The sequence below is a fragment of the Mytilus californianus genome, unplaced genomic scaffold (genome assembly GCF_021869535.1).
Source record: "Mytilus californianus isolate M0D057914Y unplaced genomic scaffold, xbMytCali1.0.p SCAF_1, whole genome shotgun sequence".
Lineage (NCBI taxonomy): Eukaryota > Metazoa > Mollusca > Bivalvia > Mytilida > Mytilidae > Mytilus > Mytilus californianus.
The window spans coordinates 123,755,432-123,775,054 of NW_026262581.1; the positions used below are offsets into that span (position 1 = coordinate 123,755,432).

The 19,623-nt window shown below is 31.5% G+C and overlaps 1 protein-coding gene across 1 annotated transcript; it reads right to left on the reverse strand.

Moving 5' to 3' along the window:
* Positions 1-382: 382 nt before the first annotated feature.
* On the reverse strand, positions 383-19,220 carry LOC127712556 (O(6)-methylguanine-induced apoptosis 2-like). Its single transcript, XM_052219066.1, has 9 exons — positions 19,101-19,220; positions 17,252-17,373; positions 14,471-14,569; positions 12,926-13,105; positions 11,868-11,982; positions 10,716-10,819; positions 10,294-10,358; positions 9,521-9,711; positions 383-2,810 (listed from the first exon to the last, which is right to left on the reverse strand). The coding sequence occupies exons 1-9, from the start codon at positions 19,186-19,188 to the stop codon at positions 2,743-2,745; spliced, it is 1,032 nt and encodes a 343-aa protein (XP_052075026.1). The 5' UTR covers positions 19,189-19,220; the 3' UTR covers positions 383-2,742.
* Positions 19,221-19,623: the final 403 nt, after the last annotated feature.

The following is a 19,623-nucleotide window of genomic DNA, read 5'->3' on the forward strand; positions in this document are numbered from 1 at the left end:
TTTATATTGTTGTTTAGTAAACTGGAAGTAGTTATTTAATTTCATTTAAAAACTGTTATATTTTAAAGGACAAAATTAGAAAATGGTTCAGTTAATCTGACCCTCCATCCTGAAAATAACTGTGATAAATCTAAACTAAATTTGTAACATTACCCTTTTCATAAATGCAGGCTTCCTTTAACTTTTATTTTGTTTATCCCAATTCATTCAGAATAAACATTGGTAATTTTCCACAATAAATGATCTAAGGTTTGTACAGCAGCACAGTATTTCAGAATTTAATATATGTGATTTTTTTTTAATTATATTTTCTCATGTGTTTGTGTGATATAGATTTTTCACTTGAATTAATTCATGAATATTTGCTAACAAGATCTAGAAGAATAGCATCAATATTTATTCAATATAAAAATCTTAAAGACAAAACTATAACAAAATAAAAACATTTTTATCACAGATAACAAATTCTTTAATTCTCATCTGACACCAATATATATGGCCCCAGCTCACATACATTTCACTATTAACTTCTCACTTGCTTCTCATCCTTTCTCACATCATATTATATAAAAGATAAATAAACAAATCTGACATAAACCTGATCAAGTATAATCTGAGATATCAATGATTTAATTTGGTGTCTTAATTACAGTCAACACTAAAGATAACAATAGACAAAGGACTCAGATAAGCTTCTGGCTTACAACATATTATGTAATCAGCCATTTATATAACCACAAAATTTTAGTTTATATAACCTCAAAATTTTGGTTTACATAACCTCAACATTTTGATTTACATAACCCAAATTTTATTTAACTAATTACAAATTATGTTTTTATTTTTCTGTCTTTATTTAATTTATTGCAAATTCTTGTTCTGATTTGTATTAATTTTTTCTCCATATAAAAAAATTAAATCAAAATTATTTAGAATTGAACATGACATAAAATACATAGTATTTCTGTTTTCATATTGCTTTCTTCCTAGACACATTTTTAAGTATTTTATTCAGGTATATGATTTTAAATCATGCAATTATACTCATAATAAATTTTCAACTCTTATAAATGTCATTAAAAAATATCCCAATAATGGACATAAAAATATGGTAAATAATAACTAAAAGACAAGATATCCTCCTACATCTTGGCAAACAATGGATGTTGTCTTTACACAATCAATAGTATCTATGGAAAACTTCTGAGAAAATAAACAAAATCAATAAGATGTCACTAATTCTTACAATAATGCCACAAACAGACTGATAATTAGTTACTATAGCTGGTGACATTTAAATTGTTTTTTTTTTTTTAAACCACTTTTAAAGCACATAATTTTCGGGGGTTTTAATTTCTCTAACGTTTTAATGATTAAAGATCAGAAAAATATTGTGATTGTATTAACACATTTTAAAATACAGATATATATTTCTTTTTACTAATATTTTAATAAATACTTGTACACAGTAAAACAAGATTTCTATTTCAGCATTGAAGTTATTCATTATTCATGAGCAAATTTATGGTAATAACCAAATAAAAGCAATTATTTAAATGAAGAGTAAACAAATCTCATTTGGTTATGATGCTTATCAGGCATAAAACCAATACAACACTGTCACAAAAAAATATCTGGATGTAAACCTAAAATAAAAATCTATTTCCATTTTCACTTCAATCAATTGATTAACGTAGCATAAGGAAGTTTGTAGAGGTGTATAACAATCAATACTACTGCCTACACATATCAACCATTCTACATCCAAGGTTAACGTGATGTTGAGAAAATTTAATTTGGTCTGAAAATCGAAAACTACTATAGTATTGGAAAAGCAGCCTTTAACTTCTACTTGTAAATCAAGGTTATTATGTTACATGATGGATCAGTCTTAGATTGATTTGAAAGAAATACTCAATTCAGAAGTCTTTGAAAGAAAAACTCAATTCAGAAGTCTGACAGTATCACCTAACATTTAAGATCCTACAATGGGCCATTTTTTTAAAGTAAAATATATCTGAATTAGTAAAAACTGTATGTGTGTGTATTTTTCAAACAGCAAAAATACACCTACCAGACATGCTGTTTTTTTTTCCTCTGAAATGTTTAACTGATTTATGAATATTAATAACTCATTTTGTATCATGGCTGATATGTTGATGGAAAATAACACAATAAAAATAAAAATAAAAGTTGTGGAGTAATTGTTACTGTAAAGATCCATTTCCAATTATTGATTCAAAATTGGCCTTTGTTAAAAAAAAATCTTTTTCACTGAAATCTTAAATCCTAATATTCAGGAACCCTTTAACAAATAAAAACATATTTCTATCACAGTAAAGAGAACCATAGCACATATAATAAAAAATATGATTCAATTCATAATACTGATTGTTAAAAGTTTTTTTTTAATTTAAATAATAGTGTTACCCATATCATATACATTAAATTTTATCATTTCGACTATCAAAACATTCTGAAATGTAACTTCTTTTACACTAACTATTTTTTCGGACTCTCACACAGAACTGACAGCATGCATCTAGGGCATGTCCAGCAGCTTAATATAAGCGAAGCAAAGAACTTGTTTAGACATGGCTTTCTGCATGAGTTTTTTTTTTCATAATCTGTTACACATCTGATTCTAGATCTGGTTTGTTTTTAATCCACAATTTCAGCCAATTTACTTTGATGGACCTTTTGGCTTTAAAGTCATGATATATATTTACTTTTTCGTTGACTTTATATCCATTTGCTAGCAGCATTGTATATAAAGGATTGCCTTCCCATGTTGATAGGTCTATAATGAGCTACAAATCAATAAATATAACAGCCATTAATTGTAATTAATGTTATATTGAAGCAAAGTTTTCCCAGGACACAACCACAGATCATCAAGCAATGTTACTAGTCACAATGCTACATAAATATTTAAACATCTATAGAATAATGATCATTAAATTATTGTACCTGAATGACTTGGAAGTTTTGCAAAACAAATACAACTATTGTTGAAGGAAGTCAACAAAATGTTATGTTTACTTTCTATTCTTATATATATTATCAAAAGATTTCAAGTTGGAAATCTATTTCACTAGGGATATTAACTGACATCTGAAATCGAACAAATATATATTGCAAGGCAAAACAAATGGTAATGACACTTGTATTTGATATGTATTAGGTATATGGAGAATCTATGTGAATACTAGAATGAAAGTTATATTTTTACAAAACAGGAATGGAAAATTGAAAAGAATATGAATGTAAGTCCAAGCCTGAAATGGTGAAAAAGGTTTTTTAAGACTTGTAAAAATTACAAATACAATAAACTAACTTCCAGAGTTTTTTATTTATTTTTCCTTTCTTTAATTTTCTTTTATTCTCTTTTTTCGTCAGTAAATATAATAAAGAGCTGCGCCATAAGCGCGTGATACACCCGTCGCTTTAAAAAAAAAAAAATTCCATAACTCCTTAATATATCATATCAGAAATTTATAAACAAGAGTGCACATGCTGAAATGTCTCGCCTTCTTTACTAACCATTGATTTTATGTTGATAGTCCTAAATATAAAGCTTTACTACAAGTAACACATGACCTTAACATGATCCAAGAAAATGAGGTCAAGGTCAGATAAACCAAACGAGAAATACATGTACACCTTACAATCATTCAATAAACCAAACATAGTTGACCTATTGCTTATAGTTTCTAAGAAACAGTCTTAACAAAGAAAACTTAACATTGACCAATGAACCATGAAAATGAGGTCAAGGTCAGATGAACCATGCCAGACAGACATGTACACCTTACAATCAATTTATGCATTAAATATAGTTGACCTATTGCTTATAGTACCTAAGAAACAAACTTAACCATGAAAACTTAACACTGACCAAAGAACCATGAAAATGAGGTCAAGGTCAGATGATACCTGCCAGACAGACATATTCACCTTACAATCCTTCCATACAACAAATATAGTTGATCTATTGCTTATAGTTGAAGAAAAACAGATCAAAACACAAAAACTAAACACTGAGAAATGAACCGTGAAAATGAGGTCAAAGTCAAATAAAACCTGCAAGACTGACATGTACATCATAAAATATTTCCATACACCAAATATAGTTGACCTATTGCATATATTATTAGAAAAAAAGACCAAAGCTCAAAAACTAAACTTTGACCACTGAACCATGAAAATGAGGTCAAGGTCAGATAACACCTACCAGTTGGACATGTACACCTTACAATCATTCCATATACCAAATATAGTAGACCTACTGCTTATAGTATCTGATATATGGACTTGACCATGAAAACTTAACATTGTTCACTGATCCATGAAATGAGGTCGAGGTCAAATGAAAATTGTCTGACTGGCATGAGGACCTTGCAAGGTACGCACATACCAAATATAGTTATCCTATTACTCATTATAAGAAAGAAATTAACATTACAAAAAATGTCGACTTTTTTTTCAAGTAGTCACTGAACCATGAAAATGAGGTCAAGGACAATGGACATATGACAGACGGAAACTTCGTAACATAAGGCATCTATATACAAAGTATAAAGCATCCAAGTCTTCTAGCTTCTAAAATATAAAGCTTCTAAGAAGTTAGCTAACGCCGCCGTAGCCGGATCACTTTCCCTATGTCGAGCTTTCTGCAACAAAAGTCGCAGGCTCGACAAAAACTAAAGGGAGGTTATTTTAATAGATATAAACCAGTCACCAAAGTTTCATGAAAACTGCTCAAAGCACTTTTGAGTTATTGTCTGAAAACTGGAAAATCCCCTATAAGAAACATTGAATGTCACCCTCTTAATTTGTCATTAAAAATCTATTGTAAATTTATTTGGAGTAAAAACTGAAAAAATAACTTTTGGTGCTAAACACTATTCCAGTCTTCACAATGAACATACAAGTATACTAAGAAGCCGTATAAGGGTCTTCATTTTCATCCTCAACTTTATTTTTATTGTTCCATTAAGCTGGGAAACACTGTATTTACTTTTTCTTTTCCTATTTTAAGGTCTGCTTTGACCTTTTTAGATTTTAGATTTTAGAATACATGAATGCATGGTTGGTTTATATCATTCTGAAAACCATGAGAACTACATGTATGTAAACCAAATCCTATGAAAAGCTGAAACCTGTCTCCAATGAACTTGTTCATAAATGTTTATGAAAGTTATTGCAATTCAACTCATGTACACCAGATATGTGTCTTACTCCAAAAAAAATTCAGTCATATTAACTTTCTATTTACACAGTTACTGATGTTTTTGAACAACCATGATGTTTTATTGGTAAGTTTCTAATCTGTCCTCAAACTGATAATACTTCAATTTTTTATGGGCTTTACAAGATATAAATATGGTTATTGGTCCAGATGAAAAGTTTGAAAAGACTATTTTGAAAAGTTTTGGTACAAAATAATATTCTTTGAAGGAAGTATTAACAAGAGTGCACACGCTGAAATGTCTCGCCTTCTTTACTAATCATTGATATTATGTTGATAGTCCTAAATATAAAGCTTTATTACAACTGTCACATAAACTTAACATTAACCAAGTAAACTAAACATTGACCAATGAACCATGAAAATGAGGTCAAGGTCAGATGAACCATGCTAGGCAGGCATGTACAGCTAACAATTCTTCCATACAACAAATATAGTTGACCTATTGCTTATAGTTTAAGAAAAACAGACGAAAACACAAAAACTTAACACTGAGCAATGAACCTTGAAAATGAGGTCAAGGTCAAATAAAACCTGCGTGACTGACATATAGATCATAAAATATTTCCATACACCAAATATAGTTGAACTATTGCATATAGTATTAGAAAAAAAGACCAAAACTCAAAAACTTAACTTTGACCACTGAACCATGAAAATGAGGTCAAGGTAAGATGACACCTGCCAGCTAGACATGTACACCTTACAATCATTCCATACACCAAATATAGCTGACCTATTGCATGCAGTATTAGAAAGAAAGACCAAAACTCAAAAACTTAACTTTGACCACTGAACCATGAAAATGAGGTCAAGGTCAGATGACACCTGCCAGCTAGACATGTACACCTTACAATCATTCCATACACCAAATATAGTAGACCTATTGCATACAGTATAAGAAAAACAGACCAAAACACAAAAACTTAACTATAACCACTGAACCATGAAAATGAGGTCAAGGTCAGATGACACCTGCCAGTTGGACATGTACACCTTACAGTCCTTCCATACACCGAATATACTAGACCTATTGCTTATAGTATCTGAGATATGGACTTGACCACGAAAACTTAACCTTGTTCACTGATCCATGAAATGAGGTCGAGGTCAAGTGAAAACTGTCTGACGGGCATGAGGACCTTGCAAGGTACGCACATACCAAATATAGTTATCCTATTACTTATAATAAGAGAGAATTTAACATTACAAAAAATCTGAACTTTTTTTTCAAGTAGTCACTGAACCATGAAAATGAGGTCAAGGACATTGGACATGTGACTGACGGAAACTTCGTAACATGAGGCATCCATATACAAAGTATGAAGCATCCAGGTCTTCCATCTTCTAAAATATAAAGCTTTTAAGAAGTTAGCTAACGCCGCCGCCGCCGCCGCCGTAGCCGCCGCCGCCGCCGCCGCCGGATCGCTATCCCTATGTCGAGCTTTCTGCGACAAAAGTCGCAGGCTCGACAAAAATTAGGAAATAGCAGATTAAACACCCCCCCCCCCCCCCACCACAATTAAAATAAACTGTTGACACAGAGATATGTCTCGCCTGTGACCACAAAATTCAGAAAAAGACAATCTGATGGACAATTCAAAGTCGCTGGACCAACTCGTGGGAAGGACCTCGAAATGGTTGAGAAAATTGAGATGTACAAACAGCAATGTAACTTTATAGAAAATATTGTCTATTGTAAGTACCGTTCCTACTCGCTTATTAGTCGGAAAATTGGGAGTAAAATTCATAATCCAGAGAGGGGGGCCGACTAATAGACGAGATCTAGCGACCAGAGGAAAAATCCAAGCTTGAGAAAAGTGGTCAGGAGTGAATTTCCTGGTCAAAACTACGTTTTTGATTGCCAAACCTACATAAATCAATAAATAAAAAGTTTTTGTTGAAAATAAATGACTTCAATACTGTCTTTGTGTTTTATTTGTTCTTTGGTAAACATTTTCTGCAAATTCGTGTTGAAATTCTACTGTTTCCGGTTTGTGTATTGATTTTCATGGTCACATGGTTTTCCTATAAACCCAAAAGAAGAGCCAAGAACCAAAAATGAAAAGGAGATAACAATGTACCAAATATGTGAAAGGATGTTTTCAGCGGAGTTATTGTGTCATTATTGTGATATCATGATATCAATTCAATGCTTATAAATCATATAATAATCAAAAAATAATTTTAAGATTCATTCCCAAAATCAAAATATTATTCATTATAGTGTCTCAGGTAAACAAAAATTACAAAATTGATTGACAAGCCAATATAATCCATTGATAACCCCAATTAAGAGACAAAGAGTTGTATTCACTAAAGGTGTGAAAACTATCAGTGATAGGTAAACAGATGACACTAATGAGTTGGAGTTAGTTATTTTAATATATTGATTAGCTTCACTTAATTTTTTTAATCCTTTAATCATCACAATATAATAAGAATAATGAAGTGTTCATGCTCATTTAACACCGAGTTATGTATGCTGTGAAAAATATTTTCATCAAGTGTTGATTGACTTTAAATTTTTCAGGTTCATATTGGTTTATATTCGCTTTTCTCAAACAATAGGTTGTTAGTCATACCCTACAAAATCATTGATGCATTACATAAACAACACATGGCTAATCTGACATTTGAACAGTGAACAAAACAAGAGAAATGAATACATCTTTATTATTAACAGCAATATAAATTATCATGATGAGCATCAACTAAATTCAAACCAAACAAACATAAATGCAGAAATGAATATTATTCCTGGATTTGCATTGGTTTTACCGGCGTTCAGTTACTGTCAGCTGAAAAAAAAATGCCCAAATTTTGTCCGACTTATACGAGGGTCAAGACTAAATCCTTAGAATTTGGAGCTGAAAAGGGACCCCGACTTATAGTAGGATCGACTATTAGGCGAGTATCTACGGTAGTTCCTATCAAACTAACATAATCATAAAACTTAACATTGAAAATTGTTAATTGATTGAAAGTCACTGGACCATGACCAAGGGGCCAGGGTCTTAAAATAGTCGTCAAACTGATATGAACTGATAGTAATGCAACTTTATAGAAAATATCATTGATTTATCGCAAGTAGTTCATATCAAACTAACTTAAGCAGAAAACTTATCATTGAAAATTGCTAATTAACCATTTCGCCGACGAATCCCGGTTTACCGGGATTCACGCTTCAGACAGCTGACAATGAGTCCCTGTTTACCGGGATCGGAATACCTCTTTTACATTTCCCGCTAAAAACATTGGAAACACAAGTTGTCTTTCTTTGTTGAATATCCGGATGAAAGTGTAAACATGGCGCTTCCGTTTGTTGGAAACCGTGTCAAAATCAGATGAAATTTACGGATTTTACTAGAATTTGAAATAAGGAAACATTTTTTTGGAAAGAATATGGAAGAATTGAAGCCAGACTAGTATACTTTTTTGACATAAAATGCCGTTTTATGTACAAAAACACTTGGAATGGACATCGTTCAGTGTAAGGAATTTGTACAACCTTGTTGAATTTTTTAAACTTTTGCCATTTTGGGTTAAAAAATTACGATTTTGGATCAAAAAGTCGAATTTCATCTCTCTAATGCCGAAAATTTTGATTTTTCATGAAGAAAAAATGATCAAAACATTAACAAAACTGTGTCCATGGTGTAAGTGAATAATATAAAGACATAAATAACTACAGACAAGTTTTTATTGATATTTAATATGAAGATCTCCCACTTGTGTCATAATAGCCAGGGAAGTCATCGTCTCAGAGTAGCTTCTGTCAGGCCGGCTATCGGTGAAAGGGTTAATTGAAAGTCACTGAACCATGGCCTAGGGGGCAGGGCCTCAAAATAGTCGTCAAACTGATATGTACTGATGGCAATGCAACTTCACACAAAATATCATTGATCTATCAAAAGTACTTCCTATCATACTAACTTAAGCAGAAAACTTAACATTGAAAATGGCTAATTAATTCAAAGTCACTGGACCATGGCCTAGGGGGCAGGGCCTCAAAATTGTTGTCAAACTGATATGTACTGATAGTAATGCATCTTCATACAAAATATCAATGATCTATCACAAGTAGTTCCTATCAAACTGCTGAAAACTTAACAATTGTTGACGCTGTCATCGCAGCAGTCACCAGAAAAGCAATCCCTATGTCTCGCTTTCCACGACTTTCTTCGCAGGTGAGACAAACCCAATAGGATTTAACACACAAATTACCAACATTATATTGTAAACAAAAGTAATATACTAATAACTTACCTGGTCCTGGTAATTCTCCCTCTTTGGCAGTACCTGTCCATCGACTTGTCGTAGAAACAAAGGCAGATGATGACATATAATGCTTGGGTTGTCCTTCATAATTTACTGTTTCATAACTTCCAGGGCCTGGTTGTGGCGGAGTATCAGGTAATGGCATAGCAGGGGCAGATATACATAAATAATGTTTCCTCCTATAAAATCAAACATTTTAAATGTATTAGCATTGCTTTTATTTGGTATATTAAGTATCAAGAAGCAGTCATCACACTTTATGCAAATTTCTTTGTCAATTTATGTAACTATTTTTCAAAATCCATTAAAGCTTACTTTATAAAACAAAATTTAAGTAAATGTCTGGAACTTTCATAAAAGGCCATTGTGAATTAAGATCATGCACTTATAAATCTGGAAATATTTTAAGAGAGTAAATTTAGTAAAAACTGTTATTAAAACAATAATGATCTGATCATGTAGAAAAATATGTACAATTTACGATATATATGGTGATCACTGATAAGCAATTCAGTTTACGTTCTTATACTGTAGATTCATAATTATCTGTTGGATATCAATTTTGGTGGATTTCGTGGGTAAATGTGTATCGCAAATTCAAATGTTCAATGAAGTACAAATATTCTATAGGCTTGTATGCAGACTTATGCAAAACCATGAAGTCAAATATCGTTGGAAATACAATTTTCCTCAATCCATGAAAAATAATCTACAGTACTTCTGTTGTTTTTCATTGGCTAGTAGAAATGAGTAAAACTTACGGGAATAACTGTTTTTTTGCTGGGTCTATTGGTTCATTTGGTTTATAGGCTCCTGGACCAGGTACCTTTATTCAAAATATAACACATAAATAAAGACCAAATATCAGACAGAGGTAGTAAAAATCATATATCATATTTCACAAAAGCTAAAACCTGTCTTCTCTACTTTATTATATTTAATTCAACACTTTAACAATTGATTAAACAGTTTGAAGAGAAAATTTGTTTGTGTTAGCAATACATGTTGATCCTTCCTCGACTGTACAAGAGTGCATGAAGGCCCCAAAAGACAGGTACAAGTGTTACAGAACACATCATTATAATGTTACCAAATTAAAGAAATTATTTTGTTTGTGTAATTCTAAGAACAGAAGTGTGAAAAAGCCCCAAATAACTTCGAAATTAATACACTGTGTACTTACTGCTGCAGGACTTGGTGCCATTTGTCTTTTTGACTTTGATTTAAAACTTGATAATGGAACTTTAACATTCTGATGAAGAAGGGCATCATTTACATCATAATGACCTGTTAATAAAACATTTGTATCTTATTACCTTCTATAGGAGTGTTTAAAACAGCAATTCAAACCTCTTTCACTCATATAACTTTATGGCTCTTCTAATACGGAATGGCCATTTATAACATGACATTTAAAACAAGAATGTGTCCATAGTACACAGATGACTCACTCGCACTATCATATTCTATGTTCAGTGGACCATGAAATTGGGGTCAAAACTCTAATTTGGCATTGAAATTAGAAAGATCATATCATAGGGAACATGTGTACGAAGTTTCAAGTTGATTGGACTTCAACTTCATCAAAAACTACCTTGACCAAAAACTCTAACCAGAAGCGGGACAGATGGACGGACGAACGAATGAACACACGCACGGACCGAAAAACATAATGCCCCTAGGTTGGGCATAAAAAAATCTTCAGTGAAGGTGGATAGACACTTAAATGAGCATCCAACTGAACTTTTCTGGGGATCAAAATCTTTGGATATATACAATTGTTTTCTTACTTTACTAATTGGTAATAAATATTTTTTCAAATTTGCAATCATTGGGACAAAACTTAGTCTATCAAAATTTAATTACATATTTTGAACTTTAATGTCTAAATTTCTTAAGATTAATTAACATAAGCAATTGGTTTCTAACTTGTGCTCTTATTTGCAGTTCTTTTTAGACCCTTAGTTCCTTCTATTATCAGCTTTTAAAAAAAATCACAAATTTTTGATACAACATATATGATTATTGATATATGACAGACTCATGGTGATTTAAAGGATGAATATTATACAGCCATTGGTTTATTGTTGAAGATCATATATTAGCTTCCAGTTGACTTAATGTTTTTCCCCTTGGTTTACCCCTTATTCCTTTTTATTCATATGTAAATATGTTATTGGTAATTTGTCAATAGCGATTAATTTCTACATCATCTCCATTTATCTTATATAAATGTCATATTCAATTCATTACATTTTCTGTAAATGCTTTCAATAACTTTACTTGTAAAATGTTTTGTTTGAGTTAATTGGAAAAGCTTGCAATATAGACATACCAGGAGCTGGATTATTTGCAGCAGCGTTGACATTTATCACGTCTCGTTTTGACTGAGATTTGAATGCTGCTCCAGCTGTAACATTATTGGACTTTCCGTATTTAGAGTTTAATACCTGTAAATAAATTTATGTAACATTTCAGGCACAGTTTATTTCTATGATTAAAATAATTATTGTTTTGTTATCCATATATATACAGTATATGTACATTGTCAGAAAATATAAAATTTATTTGTAAGAGCTTTAGAAACAGGACGAAAAGCGAGGCTTGCCAAGCTTTTCTCCTGTTTCATAGTGAGTACAAATGAATTTCATATTTTCTGACAATGTACATATATTGTATATGGATAACAAAACAATAATTATTTTGTGTGAATGCAATAAAACATGTTACATTGTTTGGGGTTAAGAATTAAGATCCTGTTTTTTTAGGTGCAGATATGAAGTGTTTCTCATGAGAGAATATCTCATGGTTGTACTACTTGTTCCAACTTCATTTTAGGAAAAAAATACTCCTTCTTATTAAAAAGGAGATGTGGAGTATCAGTCAGTTAGACATCAACCCAACTACATCTACAGATAACATACAGCTTTCAGCATTAGACAGGTGTCTATACAATATGTCAAACTCTAAAACGTTTCCATTCATTTTAATTGCCTATTTCAACAATAATCAAAAATAACAAAGTCTTTCTATGAACATCATGATAGTGTTCTGATTTGTCTAAATGTTTATCAATGTTATACATGTATATACATTTTTGTAACTTTTGTTTTTCAGGCAATGAATGACAGTCAGGGCTTATGCTGATGGGCGACTTTGGCTACTAGAGAATTCACTTTTCCCTATGAATCTGAAGTATCTATGACATGAAAGGGATGATCATGATCTTGCTGTGTGATTTTTTTTATGCATTGTTGGATTTTTTAGTAACAGCTCAGATAAGAAGAACAATAAAAATGCTGTTCCTTGACTATATTGATTATTACCAAGTATCTTTTGGACAATCGTCTCCTATACATTGACGCCCTTTCCCCCCAATAAACAGTTACCTACATCATAAGTATTTGGCGATGGTTTCTTTTCCACTTTATCTGATACTTTAGCAATAGGTTTATGGAAATTGCTGCTGTTCTCAGCTTTATTGAAATCTTTCCTAGTGACTAACATGCTAGGTAAACCGTAAACTCCAGGTCCTGGTGCTGCTGTTATGAAATATTTTACACCTCGCTTAGTCTACAATTTATAAAATGATATAGAATTAGCAAAACTTATTTTATTGTTTATACATCTTAACTATAAATAACAGGAGAACTGTCAGTTAAGAACCATAACTTGTAAACTGTATGTTCTTCAGATTCTTTCATCACTACTAAAATTAATAATAGGTTAAATCTATTTCTTACAAACAATTGAGAAAACAAGAAAGGGTCAAGTAAATGTGGCAAAAGAACATTTATTTTAGTATCTGGTTTTAAAGCCAAAAATATGTATTTCTGTCTTTTACTGATATAATGATATATAGTGACTTGTGATACATTTTATATTGTTATCATCGGGAAAGAAATTGAATTAGAGACAATTCAAACTGAAAATAAACATTTTTAATTATCACAAAACAACATTCAAAGTGAACAGCAAGGGTTAAGCTGTGAGTATAATAAAAATTAAACGATGTCTATAACTAAATTATATTTTGGCAGGTTTTATTTAAAATTACACCAACTTAATATAAATCTACATTAAAACAAATCTGACTTATCTATGTATGTGCTTATATAAATTTGTCTATTCTTGAGTAAATTTTAAGTAGTTAAAACATTAGAAGATGCAATTATTGCAAATGAGAACTAGGCACCAAAAGACCAAATTGTAAACTACAAGTCACTGTACAGCCTGTATAAACTTTGTAGGTGAGCCAATATACCTAATGAACCACAAATATTTGTAAACAAAAAATCTCTGACATGATATTGGACTTGCTGTTATTTTAATGAATTGATTTACTGTTTTAATGAGCAGAGAACTGTAGAATAAAGATATAAAGATATAACACTATGGAGTTATATTATAATTCATTTTCATCAAACCACAAATCAAATTGAAAAAGTCTCAACTTTGAAACGAGCATTATCCAATTCAATTTATGATATGGACAGGGAATTAAAGAAAATGTTACTATTACATTTTGTACTGACTGTCTAAAATGAATTTCCTATAATGACCCAGGTGAGAGACAGCCTAAATTTGATAAGAATGAATTTCAATAATGTAATTTTCTATTCTTGATACACATATATTTAGCATGAAAAGTAACAAAGAAATTCTGATATATATCAATGCCTCATAGATCCCTTTCCCCATAGTTCTATTCATTATATATTGGTAAAAATTTGGTAAATTGTAAATAATAAACTAATAAAGATGAAGATATACAGAGCTTTCCTTCTAGAAATTGCCTTAAAAAAAATGAAACCGTACAAATATAATTCATGAACACGCTCGAAGTCCTAGGTAACGAGTAAAACAACAAAATATATGATTGATTTGAGGTGAATAGAATATAGACATTATTTCCATAGATGAATAGATCAATATTACCTTTGAAGCAAATCCTCCTGTTCCTTTCTTAGAAAAAGAAGTGCTGTTGTTGTCCATGGTTTCATGTCTGACATAATTTCCAGGACCAGGGGCATCTGTCTGTATAAAGTAAATACAAACTGTAATACTTACTAAGTAATAGTATGTGCAATATACTAATACTCTTGTATCCAAACCGTATATTTTTTAGCAAAGGAAAAAGATTTGCTTTTATCCATTACCCCCAACAATGGTAAAAATCTCACACTACAGTTAATATCATTAATTGCAGACTAATCATTTGTTTTACACCTTATTTGTTTAAATGAATACAAATTTAAAATGCACAGTAGACAAGTCCGTGGTTTTTGGTTTCAGGAATTTCCAGCCACCGTTAAGTTTTGTTAATTCTATTGTGAATCTTGACAAAGGACATTAACACTCTACGAATTGAAGGTCGAAATGTTAATCAATATCCCCCCCTTTCATTTCAGGATCAGAGCTAAAAATTAAGGATAGCCAGGAACCTCTTACATTATGTGACTTGTTTATAATGTTCATGTATGCCTATCTGATATCTTGCATAAAAATTAAGATAAACAGATTAGTTGTAGGTTGTGATTATAGTTGCTAACATCCATGTTATTTGGTCTTTGGTGATTCATCGGTAATCATACCATATCTCATTATTCTTATATTTTTTTGTTATGCAATCTATTGTTTCATCTAGCTTAAAAAATTGGAATGTTATTGTTAACTTTTCATAAAAGGACTCTAACATGCTATATGTATATTGATTGCAGAAGAGCACATTCAAATCTTTTAGGACAAATACAGCATTTACTTGTAAAGACTTGGAATGTTGATGTACATGTATTTTATTTTTTCTTTATGATTCCCAATTCCATGGAAATACAAGATTAATGTAAATCATGTTAAAAAAAGACCAATACTGGGGGTTGCCCTGGGTTGCTGCATGCAATTGATTTAGGTAAGATGTGTATTCAAGCAACACTGATAAAGATGATTTCCAAAACTATGTTCAAATGGACCAGAATAAAGTACTTCAATTAATGTATTGATAGGGGATTAAAATGTTTGAATATTATAACAGTTTTATTAGCATAACAATTATAATATTTCTGAAAAGGTTTGAAGAATCTTAATTGTCATTATCCACAAACAGAATTTAGGAAGTGGCTGCACAGCAAGTGTAAAAATTGCTTACACAGTACAACTCAACAATATCAGTCTCCAACAAAAAAAAAAATAAAAATTTCACTTCCAAAGCCAAGAAAAGATAGATGAAACTGTTTTGTGTACAATCATGACAATGAGTGTTGTCAAATTCAGACTTGGAAAACAGGAATAGCTGCACAGCAGATCTAAAAATTGCTTACATGCTACAATGTACACACCAAATATAAAATCATTCCCTTTTGTAGAAGCCAGGAAAACTTTCTTTGATGAAAGTTTTCTACCAGAGTTTTTTTTTACTGATTCCAGCAGTCACAAAACCTGCTTTTGGGGTTTGTGACATAGTTAAAAAAAATTAAGTCAATACATGTAAGCAATGAATTAAGTAAACTACAATTTAATTTTTTTTTAAAGTATTATATTTATAAAAATAAGATGTGGTACAATGTATGAGTCCAAATGAGACAACTATCCACCTGAGTCCAAATAACACAGAGCTAGGCAACTATAGGTCACTGTACAGCCTTAAACAATAAGCAACACCCATACAATATAATAAGCTATAAAAAAAACCAACATGAAAAAATGTAAAACATTTCAATGTGAATCAGAAAAACCTACAGCCTAGTAAATTTTCTTTTTAAAGTACCACTGATCAATGCAATTACAAAGGTAAGACAGTCTAAATTTTCCTGAAATTACTCTTTCACATTGACAAGTTACTACCAGGTATATGTATATTATTATTTGTGTATAAATCTTGATCACGAGTTGTATCTATATTAAGGTAATGTTTAATCGGAATAACAAGACACTTTATAAACATATAACAAGAGTGCACATGCTGAAATGTCTCGCCTTCTTTACTAACCATTGATTTTATGTTGATAGTCCTAAATATAAAGCTTTACTACAAGTAACACATAAACTTAACATGATCCAAGAAAATGAGGTCAAGGTCAGATAAACCAAACGAGAAATACATGTACACCTTACAATCATTCCATATACCAAATATAGTAGACCTACTGCTTATAGTATCTGATATATGGACTTGACCACGAAAACTTAACATTGTTCACTGATCTATGAAATGAGGTCAAGGTCAAATGAAAATTGTATGACGGGCATGAGGACCTTGCAAGGTACGCACATACTAAATATAGTTATCCTATTACTCATAATATGAAAGAAATTAACATTACAAAAAATGTTGACTTTTTTTTCAAGTAGTCACTGAACCATGAAAATGAGGTCAAGGACAATGGACATATGACAGACGGAAACTTCGTAACATAAGGCATCTATATACAAAGTATGAAGCATCCAGGTCTTCTAGCTTCTAAAATATAAAGCTTTTAAGAAGTTAGCTAACACCGCCACCAGATCACTATCCCTATGTCGAGCGCTCTGCGACAAAAGTCGCAGGCTCAACAAAAATGATACATGTTTACAAACAAAGTATATATACATGAACATATAAAATTATCTTTCCATTCATTTTAATGCTCATCTCCAACATGCCAAGTAAAATATGTAGACAAACATTTTGATAGTAAAATAAAACTTTTCAGACCATAAATAATGTATTTGTTTTACACTCACCATTGCTTCATCAAAACGGAAGCGTTTTGCTTGGCCTAGAAATCCTCTTTTATCCGCATTATCTGTTACAATAGTTTGATATCTACTTGGTATTGATGAAGTTGCAGCAACAATTCCATGACCTGCAAATATACATGAATGTTAAATTATATGTCATTAATAGATGCTAAATATAAAGTATAGAGCATTTGGTGCATATATTTGGTATCAAGTACTAGTACTGTAATAACTTTTCTGAAGCAGAGGATATTGGCCTGACAGGAACCTTGAAACATGTTATGTACAAAAGTAGCTTTTACTATAGTTCTCAATACTTACAACACATTTAATCCTGTCTCTGACATACAATATAAAAATCGTGTTGTGTGGTACATGTTCATGTATGATTGCAATGTTACAAATAATCACCAAAGACACATATTTTACTTTTAAGCCACGGTCAGCCAATTTTCCATTGTACCTTTATCTTAAGGTTTTTTGTTTTGTTTTTCTGTTTCTGCTTACTGTTTCGTTTTTTTAAATTTGTTGGCCCCAAAAACTTTTCTCTTTTCAAGCATTTCAAAATATGTTTATTTGTTGCCAGATGAACTAGGATGATGATGGATGGATGCTTAACGTCAATCCGAAAATTAAATGCATATTCAGGACAAGAACATGTTATTGTTTTATGGATATTAACCCTGCTTTGTACTAGAGCGACCTGCTGAGTCAGATTTCTAACATGCTAGTTCACAAGGTAACACTCCACAGGAAGACATGTCACCCTTCCAAAACATATTATTTTGACTCTGAGCCGACCAGTCTTCGCTCTTAGTCCTCAATGCTGTGTGCTTTTCTCTGGGAATTCAAGGCCATTCACTTTTGTCTTTAAAGAGGTAAAGGTTTATTTTTTGTCAAAATGATATATGATGCTGGTATACAAAATATAAGGAAAAGTTTAGGTCTGGATGTCTCAGCTGCTCCCACACACCACAAAAGGATCGAAGTGCCCCTCCCCTCTGAGCTGATTGACCAATTACAGGTTTTTCTTAACCTGTATATCACTTTGGTTGCCTAAATTTAAAAAAAGAAGGAGACACAGCACATCATTTTATAAACGAATGACTTCCATTTTTTGTAGTCCAAATAATTATGACGTCTTGAAAGGCTATAATATTTTTTTGCTTTGATGCCTTACAGCGACGTCATAATGCCGAACTCACATTTTCAGTTGGACTTCGAGGGAGAATTACTGCTTTATTAAAACGTTTAGCTGATTTCTCTTTAAGATGCTTTACTTTAGGAGTATAAAATATATTTTTGCACCAAACTCGGTAAAATTTGACGGACCTGCTGTTCCTAATAATATAAAAACAAATGTTCCGGAAATTCAGGTCTGTCAAATTTTACTGAGTTTGGTTCAAAAATTTATTTTATACTCTCCTAAAATGAAATCAGATAAATGTTTTAAAAAAAGCAGTAGATAATCGTCTGCCTCGGATGGAATTGTAACTTATTTTATCATTACTTTAGGGTTGCACAAACAAACACATAAAAAGTAAGAATTTGTATCCCTATATATGCAAAAATTTCTAGCCTTCAATGAAAATTTTATGACTAAATTGGGTCTCAAAGTTGAGAGCAAAATTCCCTCTCATAACCCAACCAAAAAAGATGGCTTCAGCGTTATGACGTCGCTGTAAGGCGTCAAAGCAAAAACATATAGTTCATATTAGTTGCCTTTCAAGACGTCATAATTATTTGGACTACCATTTTCATTATTTGGGGCTGTGGAAACGGAAATCTTACTACCTCTGAAAACACAGTATTCATTGATGAAGGTCTAATAAGATATTTGTTATTGTCGTACCCTTATGTAAATGGCCTGAAGGATTTCGACTGTGAACTCGTTTCACATAATCATCATCGATAACTCGGATACTATCAGCAGCAGCCATGTCTAAACAATTTGTGACCTAACAACATACAAGCGGATATTTATCCGCCATATGAAATTTTCTTGCTTTTTCGCATAACTCATGGTATAGATTTTAATATACCCATCTACTGTATTCATGGTACAGAAAGAAAGTTTTTGTAAGTAATATAATCAAATATTTGTGTGAAAATCGATGTTTTTGCTTTATTTACTTCCACCAGCGTAGTAATTTTGATTTGTTGTTGCTAAGGTAAAAACTATTGCGAAAGGGGACTGATAACCAGTTGATAACATTTATATACATGCTGGAATTCTAATAAAAAAATATGGTATTAGTTTTACTATCATGTGTATAATTTTATTGTTTTTACATAAATTTTTCGTTCCCTTAAGCAATCTTTTTAATTTAATTACATAAATAAAAAATTACATAAGGATTTATTCCATCCTGAAA

Coding starts and splice junctions, on each gene's coding strand:
- LOC127712556 (XM_052219066.1), bottom strand. CDS start 19,188: ATGGCTGCTGCTGATAGTATCCGAGTTATCGATGATGATTATGTGAAA. Junction 11,983..12,925: donor CATCGCCAAATACTTATGAT/GTAGGTAACTGT, acceptor ATTTATTTACAG/GTATTAAACTCTAAATACGG. Junction 2,811..9,520: donor GGGAGAATTACCAGGACCAG/GTAAGTTATTAG, acceptor ATTGATTTGTAG/CTCATTATAGACCTATCAAC.